The sequence below is a fragment of the Balaenoptera ricei genome, chromosome 11, assembly GCF_028023285.1.
Source record: "Balaenoptera ricei isolate mBalRic1 chromosome 11, mBalRic1.hap2, whole genome shotgun sequence".
Lineage (NCBI taxonomy): Eukaryota > Metazoa > Chordata > Mammalia > Artiodactyla > Balaenopteridae > Balaenoptera > Balaenoptera ricei.
Window position 1 is genome coordinate 20,861,145 of NC_082649.1, and position 12,117 is coordinate 20,873,261.

At 39.6% G+C, this 12,117-nt stretch overlaps 1 protein-coding gene across 5 annotated transcripts in view; it reads left to right on the forward strand.

Annotated features, from left to right (window-relative positions):
* The window catches only part of CARMIL1 (capping protein regulator and myosin 1 linker 1), a 319,730-nt gene that overhangs the window by 192,456 nt on the left and 115,157 nt on the right, over positions 1-12,117 (forward strand). For all 5 annotated transcript variants that reach the window (XM_059938045.1, XM_059938046.1, XM_059938048.1 and 2 more), the window contains 4 exons: positions 1,921-2,024; positions 4,437-4,514; positions 4,660-4,736; positions 7,731-7,835. In XM_059938045.1, coding sequence (XP_059794028.1) covers positions 1,921-2,024; positions 4,437-4,514; positions 4,660-4,736; positions 7,731-7,835 — 364 coding nt within the window. The remainder of the gene's footprint in view (positions 1-1,920; positions 2,025-4,436; positions 4,515-4,659; positions 4,737-7,730; positions 7,836-12,117) is intronic.

Genomic DNA, 12,117 nt, shown 5'->3' on the forward strand with positions numbered 1-12,117 from the left:
TTTGGACTCAATTATTCCATTTCAAAATACATTGATACTACCAATAACAGGACAAACTGAAGGAAGTTGGTCATTTAAACAATCATAGAAGTTGTCTCCAGAAATTAGCCTTTTCTATGGGCCATTGCAAGTTCCTTTTATCTAACACAGTTAATCAAATCTCTACCTCCTTCACTGCAAAGCTCTTGTCTCTTACCTCTTTGATAGTATTGACCTCACTAGATTATGATTATTCAACTGTCTGGGTCTCCCACTGGACTGGCTTTGAGAGGGTAAAAGCGTATCCCCTGGGTCTCAGAAGCCCACGCCTGGTATACAGTAGGCCTTAAATTAAGATTTGTTGTATTGAATAAATATTCCTCGTGTAGCACTGGCTTTTCATCCTGGAATTTATTTAGCTTCTTTCGTGGTGGTCTTTGAACTTTGTGAGGGCAAAGAATGGGTCTTATTTACACATATCTCCCAAATCCCCAGCATTTGATAAACATGTTATGAGCACTTAATAAATGTTGAGTTGATGGCCAAGAAATTCTTCCATGTACTTAAGTAAAACATTTTCCCATCTCTGCCTCTGAGTCTTCTCTCTACAAACCCAAATGCACACTCACCATCAAGAAATGGCTCAGTAGCCTTTATTGGACACACACTGGAGTTGGTTCTCTGTAACTCGCCAAAGCTGAAGGATGAGGTAGTAACCCCTCCATGAGTGCCATGAACCAAACTGCTCCAGTGTGGGGTGGTACTTGTAACCCTCAGCTTTTTTTTTTTTCTTGGAGTGCCTCCTTGGGTCCTGCAGCCGTGACCAGTTCTGGCCTGACCCTCGCCCCTTATCCTGATGAAGGCTCTGTCCATGTACAGACAAAAACCCCGTTCCCTGTTTCCCTTTTGGGTGGTTAAGATAGGCTGGGATTTTCAAGAAGAATTTTACTGAAAAACAAGAAAAACAGAATGATTTATGAAAGTATACCCACCTTAGAAATAGCCATATTTCCAAAATATACGATTTAGAACCATGGACTTTCAGTAGAAACATGAAGAGCTTTGCAGTATCCATATCCCAGTTATCTGAAGAATAATCAGTGATAATTGTGTGTGTTGACCTCTTTGAATCCCAGGGAGGGACCAGCCTCTTCTGGGCTCCCATTTTGAAGTGGCCTGATGAAAATCTACCCACCACAAGTTCCTGACTAACAGGCCTGTTTCAATTCCTGTTACCCACAGATAGTAGACCATACCTCTCTCTCCACAGAATAATCTTACCCTCCTCATGTGTTCATTCTTTGTTTTTTGAGGTGGTATTATCAGTTTATTTCAGTTGACTTTAACTTGAACCATTTATGTTATATACATAAATAATGTGTAGAGTGTTAATTATCAGTTTTTCCTTTTGATTGCTTCTTCCATTGTGTACAGGTCATTAGCTCTTTGTAAAGTCCATTTCAATCTAAATTTTGCCTTGAGTATAATATGTTAAGTAGAGCAGTACATTCCTGTATTAACTTCCAAGTACTTTCAGTAGCCTAAAGTATCTGAATTTGCATCTGCATCCTTTCAGTACTGTACATTAAGGCAAGAATCACCTGGCAGGATTAAGAGAAGGATGAAAATGATCAGTTAGACTGCTTGCATCATTTTAAGACTTCAAAATAAAATCCTTTCCCTCCACATCATTAGAAGTAGAACAAAATGAAGTTGATTCTGTTTCTTTCTCCTACTCGGTGAGTTGGTCGTGTCTGTGACTAACCTGTTCTTCCTGAGAAGATGTCAAAAGACCATCCTAGAGCTGCCTTTTGGGGACAGGGCTTATGGTTAACCTCAGTCCTGCAAGTTGATGGGGGTGCTAGAGCATTTAAAGAAACTCACAAACCTCATTTTGGTTCCTGGAGTGGAAACTGAGCCTGGATCTCATCAATGTTGCAGGGGTGAATAGCCTTTCTCAGTCACTCAGTGCCAACCTGTTGACCGCCACCACTCTTACCCATCTGGACCTCTCAGGGAACATCCTTCGCGGAGATGACCTCTCGGTAGGTTTTCTTTTCCTTATTGTCGTCTTCAAAGAAGCTGTACTTAACTAACCCTAGAATAATTTCGAAACATATTTCCCCACATCTCCCTTTATCATGACACCTTCAAGTCATTTAGTCATGAGCTTATGAAGAGTTTTAGAGAAATGTTCCAGAGCCTTCCTTTACTAAATGTAGCCTATTCTAGAGATTTTATTCCCCCCTCACTTAAGATTGTTGAAATTTAAATTCTTTTTGGAAATACTTATTCTGAAGGAATTTTTTTCTCCACTTCAAAACATTATTGCACCTGTTAAAATTGCCTGGTAAGAAAGATTGGAAACGTAAAATGAATTATTTCATCATTAAATAATATTGTTAAGAAGACTGGTGGCTTTTTAAAAAAATAGTTTGTGATGGAAAGGGGATATTGGGATGAACTTAAGTCCCATATTCCATGATTACAGTAGGGAGTGGGGAGGGTTAGGAGTCAGCTGGGGCCACTCTTGAAAGTTTGAGTGTGAAGGCAAAACGTTTCCCCTCAACTACAACAAGATTTTTCATGCAGCTGAATCCGTAATATAAATGTTTGGCAGATCTTATTGATACAGTGAATTAGGTATGATCTCATTGCCAGATGGGGGTGAATAGTGCCCTCTAGTCACAGTATAGGATTTAGAAGAAATGCTCCCTTACCAATGGGGTGGGACCCACAGCACATGGACCTCTTCAAAGGACCTTAATTTACATTCCATTGCTTTATGGGAGTGAAAAACACTGTGACATGTATTCTCATTTCTCTTCTGTTTTCCTTTCCCTGTAAGACAGGGAATGTTGCCACAGCCCTTTTTGGAGTTATTTTCCTCTCCCTTACACTTGAACTCATTTACATAATATTAATACTTGCTTCCTGGTGTGCCATGACTTTTTCAGTGTGTTGTCCAATTGTAGTTGTCACTTTCACTGATGATTCATAAATCTGCTCCCTCCCAAGATGAAACAAGGATTCCGATGTGAAACCACCAAAACATTCCAGTGACAAACTAGCAGAATAGAGAGAAAGGTAAAAGAAGAGCCTGAAGATTAAACAAGAAGGCTGCTAACATAGGGCCATTGATAGTCACCCAAGACAGCAAAGTAGCCAGCCAGCAGTCCTGTCCCAGCTTGCCTCTGGGGAAGGGCAAGTGGAATGATGAAGCCGAGTGACAGTGGGCTTCTAGCCCTGACAGGCTGAGGTTCTGAGAGCCATTCAGCAGGTGCAGGGAGGGGCTTACCTGGCCCTGTGCTTTCTGGGAGAGCAGCCTAGCAGAGGCTGCTGGAGAAGTGTTGACCAGGTAGGGTCTTGTCACCGCTTGAGGGTGATTAGAGCTTCCCCAGCTGGTGGCCAGGAGTAAAATCACAGTGCCAGGCAAAGACCAGAGAATCAGATCTTCATTAAGTCAGAACAAGATTATTTTTCTGAATCAGAACTTTTCATAATACAGTACATTGTATGTCTGGTCATTCTAAAATATTTATAGGCCCGTCTTTTGCTATTCTGAATTCCTTGGTCAAGAGGAGTTTTCTCAAGCATCTATAGCTAAGCTGCTACACTTAGGAGTCTTTGCCAAGGACTAGGACATCTCAATGTAAGCTTGTTTGTTTTTGCAAATATCTCGTGGCATCCAGTGAAGCAAAGCAGAATTTAGCTATTTGCTTGGTGGCAGGAGCTTGGATTTGGTGTGCTATTGGTGGATGCTGGCAGTTACTACTCACACAGGGGTATTAGAAAATAACAGAGAGTTATTAATTTTATTGTTTTGATAGCCTTGCACGGGGATGAGGGTATAGTTTAGGCATTGTGACACTCTAGAAACTGAAGGGTCTTAGTTATAAGTGAGATTAAGAAAAAAAAAAAAGCCTAATAGTACTGTCAGGCCCTTGTTAGATTTTGGAAGTAACTAAGGATAGAAAAATTATTTTCTTGAACTGAAGAGAGTACAGCCCGAGACCACCATCCTGTGGTTCAAATTCAAATTAGTGGCTCCTTAAACACTTTCAAAAATGATTAGCATTTTGATAGGGTGGCTGCAATTCAGGTGGTATTTCAATCTCAGCAGTTAAAATTAATTAGCACTGTTCCAAATTGTATAATAAAAATGGAGCTAATCAGGAAAACTAAGTCATGTGTAACAAAAAGGGGGTTTGGTAGCCAAGACTCCATTGGGCCTTTTTTAAACTTAAACATGCTTTAAAATATTCTTTGGAATTTTGCTCTCAGGGAAGGTAATGGAATGACAGAAAATTCTGCCATCCTCTTGGGAAGAGTAGAGGATGATCTTCAGTGGATTTGGGCAACTTGATTTTAAAATATTAACATCGTGTGTGCACGTGCGAGCGTGTGCATGTCTGTTTCTGGATCCTAACATATTTGGTTTTTGCTTTTTATTCAAGTCCATGTACAGTTTTCTGGCCCAGCCAAATGCCATTGCTCATCTGGATTTGTCCAATACAGAATGTTCCCTGGACATGGTAATATTTTTTTATATTGCTCGGGGGGGGGTCTCAAATATGGGGGTCCCATATTTAGATGGGAAACAATGGGCTTTCTTCCCAATAAAATATTCTCCGAGTCCTAGAAATATTTGAAAATAAGAGAGCCTTGTTTCTTTCCCAGGTCTGTGGAGCTCTTCTCCGAGGCTGCCTTCAGTATTTAGCTGTGCTCAATCTCTCCAGAACTGTCTTTTCTCACCGGTATGGATTTATTCCTGCTATCATGATCATCTAGGAGTGTCTTTCTCTCAGAGAAAGTTGTAGTGAGGTGAAAACAGAGTGATAAAGGGTGAATGTTGTGCATGAAAGGAGATGGTCCTAAACCATTATCTATGAATATTAGACCTTGAAAGTTCAAGTTTTTATTATATCTTTTTTCCCTGCAGGACAGTGTTCTTATCAATAACTCCAGACTGCCTATATGAACGATGTAATAATGTACTATTTCTCATATGTGGACAGGCATTCTCTCTTAATATGGTAAAGACCCTTTTAGAAACTTCTATGGGTGTTTCTCAATAATGCACTTTGAATTAAGTATCAGCTGTGTCTGGGAGATAAAGAGAATCGTCATCCCAGAGCTCATACATTCTGATTTGTAGAAGTGGAGGGCCCGCCTAAGTACCTCACTTCTACCTTCCCGACTTAGAATTGTTTGCAAAATCAGGCAGTAGATTAGAAGCAAAGTATTCACACACAGCAGCAACTTAGAATGGCAGAATGCAGAAAAATTATGAAAAGTACATGGGTTATGTAACTGTGGAATTCTGGAACCATCTAGTGTATTAATACAGTTCAACACTTACCATTTGTAATTATTACCACAAGTCGTAAACAATATTTTAGTCATTATATGCTCTTTAATAACATGGAGAATTGCTTAATATTAGAAATACCTCCTTTTTTATTGGTTAACTTTTTGAAAACTTTACATATTCAAAGGGATAACAGTCACTTGTTTGGAAAGTTCACAATTCAGCATGCTTTATTCTACAATTATGCCTCATAGTGAGTTATTCTATATTTTAAAGTATTCTTGGTCCATTACTTCTACAGTATGTAAATGTCTATGATAGCAAAAATATGCCACATATACCTCAATAGGATAAGATCAGAGAGAGTAAAATGTAGGAGATAAAATGGTGGGAGAAGTTGAGAGTTTTCTAAGATACTTTATTTCAAAGGCCTTAGAGGGTATTAACTTGACCACCCAGACCACTCATGTATTTGAAGTCAGCTTATGAAGCCATGCTTTGGTGGAGCTATAATAGACTGAGGAACTGGGTTAGAAATGATATCATAGATGATAAGGATTTTCATCTAATCAGCTCTTTTGAATTCATAATACTGTGAGTTCTGTGATGACTGGTCTTAAGTAGAGCTATTAAGCTTATAGAGCAGAATTGTGCTAACAAATTTCCTTGTCTTCCAAATGAGAGGTTGTGATTAAACTGTTTAGTACCCACTACCTTACCTAGATATAACCATAGAAAGCCCTTAGTAATTATGTAGAAATTGCTGCATTTACACTGAGTTGTGGATTGTTAGCCAGGCTATTCATTCTTTGGTTCACAGATAATTTCATAAGTGTAGCAGTCAGGATAGGTCAGGTTGTTCCAGTAACAAATAATCCCCCCAACCCACCACCCTCTCCACAGCTTTCAGCAACAGCAATTTTGCGACATGTCCCTTATGGATTAGCCGCATCACTCTGGGAGGCAGAGCAGCCTCTTTCTAGTACGTTGACAGTCACATAGTAGAGGAGAAAGAATCATGGTAAAACTTGTCTCTGGAAATCACACACATCACTTCCACTCATATCCCATTGTACTTCAGGGAATACAAGGCAGGTTAATTTTTTTGTTTTTCCTGAGATTTTGGCTGCCAGCCACCCTCAATTTATTCATGTTGCCAAGACCCCATTTCTGAAGTCTGCCAAAGTCTGCTCATCAGAAAAAGAATGTATATATATGTATAACTGAGTCACTTCGCTATACAGCGGTAATTAACACAACATTGTAATTCACCTTTACTTCAATTATTCAGTTAAAAAAAAAAGAAAAAGAAAATGAACCTGAGTATACAAGCGTCTGTCGGGGGACCAGAGTTGTTTGAAACGTCTAATATGTATTCTACCAGAATTCTCTTTCCTCTTAAGTGTATTTTTCATCCTCTTAAATAGATATTCTGGTTGCTTAGGTATTTCTTCTCAGCCTGAAATTGTCCTGTTTTAAAACCTTTTTCAGATATTGACAGGTTTCCTAGACCTCTGTACATAAAATACTGTTGAATGTTATGTGGTTGAGTTCGACCCCTAGGACGGCCTCTGCCCTGAGAGTCTATGATTCCCGCCACAGAATATGAATAACTATCATTGAATAAGTGTTTACAATGCATCAGGCTAAGTGCTGTACTTACTCAAACCTTCCAACAATTCTATCAGATAGAACAAAACAACCAAGCATTCGTATTCCAATTTTGACTCTGGAATCTTTTCTTAAATCCTCATAGTGCAGTGTTGACTCTGTCTTCTTATTGAGTTGTATGATTTGATTCACGTACTTCCCACTGGAATAGCAAGGGGACGTATTTGGAGGTTATAAGCATTTCTTTTTGGAGTTTTGTCTTTATTCTAATATTTGGCCTGAAATAGATCTGTGGTGTGGATATAAGAGCTGAGTAGGATATTTGTCATGCAGGCTTCTTGCCAATCAGACTTGACATCTGGTCACAATCTCGTTGCGTCTGAGACCTGCTGCATCTGAAAACATAGCCAAACACAGGTAGTGATCCTTAACAATCTGATGCCACCCAGTGGGAAGGCTCTTTAAGTTGGTGAGAAGTATGTATCTTCTTTGACTTATTTCTTAAAGATTCAAATATGGAGTTTCCTGAAGAACTAGGGGGTGGAACACAATGAGTTCTTTGGCTACAAAGAATAGGAATAAAATGTTTTAAAGACTTAATGACATTTCTTAACCTCTCCTACATCATTTTCGAAAGTACACTGAATTAATTTATTTAACTTTCAGACATTTTGTTTCTTTTTACCTTTAAATTTCTACTGAAACACAACCAGTTCGTGGATTATTTCACAGTGTTTGAATTTACCGATGAATAATTGTGTCAGTTTGGAAGTGGGGTGCAGAGATGGAAGTTTAACTTCATGTAAGACTCTCATGTTTTGTTTTTCAGGAAAGGAAAAGAAGTACCTCCATCTTTCAAGCAGTTTTTTAGTAGTTCTCTGGCTCTGATGCAAATCAACCTTTCAGGCACAAAACTGTCTCCCGAGCCCTTAAAGTGAGTGGTTAATTCATTTAATCCAGAGCTTTTAAAGTTCAATTTGTTATTAGGAATGTGCTTGAGGGAAGGGAAAAAGAAGTACAATCCTAAGACAGACAAGGCAGATAAAAATGCCTTTTTACTTTGGATCACAAAGGAAGTCAAATTCTTTCTGAGTACATTGTACGCTGTTGATATTATTGCATCTTCTATGAAAAAAAAAATCTTCCTTTGGTTTGTGGCCTTGGCAGTAGTCACTGATCTATAAAAGTTGTGTTTCTGGGTACCATCACCTTTCTATTGACCTCTCTTCAGTCCATTTTAGGTATATTCTTGCGTGCATTTTAAAATCTATTAATTCTCAATATTTCTACTAACAGTAATAATCAAAGGCTATACACGTGTGTACAACAGAAACAATTTTTAGGTGCTTTGTTTTCTGAATTACCTAGGTATCTATTTGTTCGGTATTTTTACTTGGCAGGCAACTTATGGGTTAATATCCTCAGTGTAGGTGTCATGGTAAAGTTGAACTTTTTAGAATAATTTGTTATCCTTGAACTTCTTTTCACCATTGCCAGAAATAATCAAAAGAGCTACAGAATCTAATTCTCTTTGAGTCAAAAGAACATTTTCAAGTAGTTATGAATATCTACGTTGTCAGATGTGTTCAAATGTATGCACGGATTTCTCCTTTCCCCAGCTGACATGTAAATCAGCATTCAATTGTTCCCTTGCAATTTGTATGAAATGTTAAAATCAATGTCTGCTATTCGTTCTACTAGAAAATTAATCATCTAATTTGTAAATTGCCTTTTCTTTTTGAGAGGTGTGAAATTCTTGATTAGTTTTCTACAAAGTACCATATGACTAAAACAATGGATGCCTTTAAGAACAGTTGATCCACCTGTGCAAAAAAAAAAACTCCTGATGTTATAGCGACCTGTTTTTAAAAAAAAAAAAAAGAGGAAGAATTGAATCTTTGTATTAGAGATCTCTAAATATAACAGCTACAAATTGTAAAAACATCATGATTAGGCTGTTTGTATGGATGTTAATAAAGCTATCAGCATCAATATTCTAAAGGGGATCCATTATAACTTAACCACACTCATTCATTCAACTGATATTTATTGAGCATTTACAACAGACTAGATGCCAGGAGGGCACTGAGTAGAAAACAAAACCAGACTTGCTTTTATCATATCGTATCAGCGGGAGATTAACATATTCAAAGTAGTTTTAGTGATAGGTACATGGTATACTAATTCAATGTTGCTGGTTCCTGTAAAATATAGAGTAGTTCTTCATTGATTAGTACAATTGATTTTATAGACTAATCCTCACCACAACAACACTGGATTTACTGTACTTTATTATAGGTCAGTGTTAAATCTTGTGACCTGTTGTTATTTATGTTAATGTTTAATAATAAATCAGTACTGGCAGACCTCGGAGCTGTTGCGGGTTTGGTTCCAGATCACTGCAATAAAGTGAATATTGCAATAAAGCGAGTCACACGAATTTGGGGGTTTCCCAGTGCATTTAAAAGTTATGTTTACACTATAGTGTAATTTATTAAGTGTGCAATAGCATTATGTCCAAAAAAATGTACATATCTTAAATAAAAAACACTTTATTGCTAAACAATGCTAACCATCATCTGAGCCATCAGCGAGTCGTAATCTTTTTGCTGGTGGAGGGTTTGAAATATTGTGAGGATTACCAAAATGTGACACAGAGGCATGAAGTGAGCAAATGCTGTTGAAAAAGTGGCACCAATAGACTTGCTTCATGCGAATTGCTGTAAACCTTCAATTTGTAAAAAAAACGCAGTATCTGTGAAATGTAATACGATGAGGTATGCCCGTAGTCTCTTCAGGTCTGTGTTTTACTCAGTAAAAATTTTAATATGAGGAAAAAGCCTTCATGGCCAAAGATTCTGTAAACAAAATTCCAGAAGTACATTTAATGTGATACTATAATTTGAAAAGATATTAACAAAACTGAGGTGCTTGGGTTTGCCTGTGAGGGGGTGAAGATGGAAGGGAACTTGCCAAGCACTGCCCTAAGTGCTTGGACACACAACTGGGTACTTACCCACAAACTGTCACCTGCAGTGTTGACAACAGCCGTGGGAAGGTATCATTATCCCTGTTTTACAGCTGAGGAAATTGAAGCTCAGAGAAGCTAAGTAATCTGTGAAAACTCACTGCCATCGCAGGTTGGGTTTTCTGGGAAGCCAAGTTAGAGATGGAGATTAGCATGTAGGATGTTTATTAGGAAGTGCTCTTGGAATCCCATCTCTGGAGGGGGAGCAGGAAGAAAGCAGGATGGGACAGAGGGCAAGTTGAACTGGGGCTGTCACAGTGAAGACCTCAGCCAACCCGATGGGAGCTTTGTTGCTGGAATGTCCCTGAGCTGGGGCGAGGAGGCTGGGCCTTTATACCCCTGTGTTGATCAGTCCTTGGATACAGGCTGCCCCAGAATCAGGTGTGACCTTGGGCGAGGCACTTGTCTTGGGCTGAGGCAGCCCCCAACGAGACCGACAGCTGAGGGGGCTCTGGGAGGTACATTGCAGAGTCCACTGCTGTCAGCCAGCGGACACTGGCTCAGTCCTGTTCCTAAGCCCACATTGTATCCCCAGGCACCAAGAGGGCCAGAGGGAGGCCCTCATTTCTTAAAGGGAGATCAGTAGCCATAAGAGAGTAAGCTAAAGAAATGCAACTTCTTTTGATGTAATTGCTTATTTCATAGTTGTGTTTTTCCTTGGAGGCTTTTTTCTGTCCAAGTTAAAGTATTTCGGGGCTTTGTAAGAACATGGTGACGCTGCCAGAGCCGTGGAAATGAAATACAAATTCTTCTGTTAGTCAGTTTGGCGCTAATGATTGAGGACCGAGAGGATCACGCTGCGAAGGCCGTTCACACTGGGTCAAAATAAACAACACACCTTGTGATAGAGTTTTCCCCCAGAGCCTGCGATGTTTTGTTGTAGTTGTTCTGTTTTGTTTTACTAGGGACAGTTTCTGTGGGTTATTTATATTTGTCTCATGAGTCGTTACCTCTTAATCATTGGCCTTCTGTAGTTAAGTATCTTAAAGGACACCATTTATTTCCTTGTCCTTAACCTACACGTCAGAAAAGTAGGAAGAGTTTTCCCTCCATCTAAGCATTATACAAATACAATGTGAAAATATGTGGCTAAGTGCTAGAAACTTAAAACTTAGAAATGTAGGGACCTCTTTGGTAATGTCCTGACTCTCCCATTTTGCTGATGAGAACCTGAGACACAGAGAGGAAAAGTGATGTCCTTCTGGCTACCCAATGCTCAGTAACAGAATCAGGACCTGAGGACAGGCCTTCTGGTTCTTAGTACCAATAGCTTTCAGTAGCTCAACACTGCCCCCAAGAAAGAAAGGGCGAAAAGGCACTTTTTAGGAACAGAGAAATGCTTGAATAATTAATTGAACAGAGGCACACACACAGATGAGATATGCCCAGCCTTTTTCATAGGATAGTGCTTTAGAAGAGGGGACAGTGAACTGGATTAAAGGAACGAAGAGACACGCAGTCCCCTCGACCTTCTTACCCACACGGGTCGTTTTCGCAGCTGGGAGCAGCCAAGTTCTTGTGCTCTGCCCACCTCGGGGATTCTCTCTCAGTGGATGAGACCAGAGAATCACTGGATGGGGGAAAGTCTCAGAGACTTTGGCATGAAGTAATTCCCTACTTTCCCACCTCCCCCTTCCCCTGGGGTATTTTTGGAGTCTGCTAGTAGAGGTGCCTTTCCTGGGAACATTGAGAACAGGTAGTCACCCCCAGGTGGCAGTTGCCTTGGTTCTACTCTCTAGTATTTACAACTGTCTGCCTTGCATTATGGTTATTGCAAAGGAAACATATTTGTTTCCTTTGCTTGAGATTGGCAACCCTCTCATGCTCATCTTTGTACTCCTCACAGGGCCTAGTTGAGGGTCTCTCTTCCTTTCGGTGTAATTAATGGATGTGGGTGCATGTATGAAGTTTTTGTTTCAAGCCTATTCAGTGGTGTTGGATTTTACAGGACTGACTTGTAAAAGTGGAGTCAATTCATTCTCTTACATATGAGATCCATGTGATGAGTCCAGTCTCCTCCATAAGCAGATAAGAAAAATCCTTTGCAGAGTGGTGACGGTGTTTATCCTGTGACCAGCTAGTAGTTGGATAGACAGGCAGGATCCTGCACTGAAACTGAAGACTAGCACCTTACCTTCCATGCTGTCACACCCTTACCCATCCCACCTCTGTAAGTCCTTTAACAAAC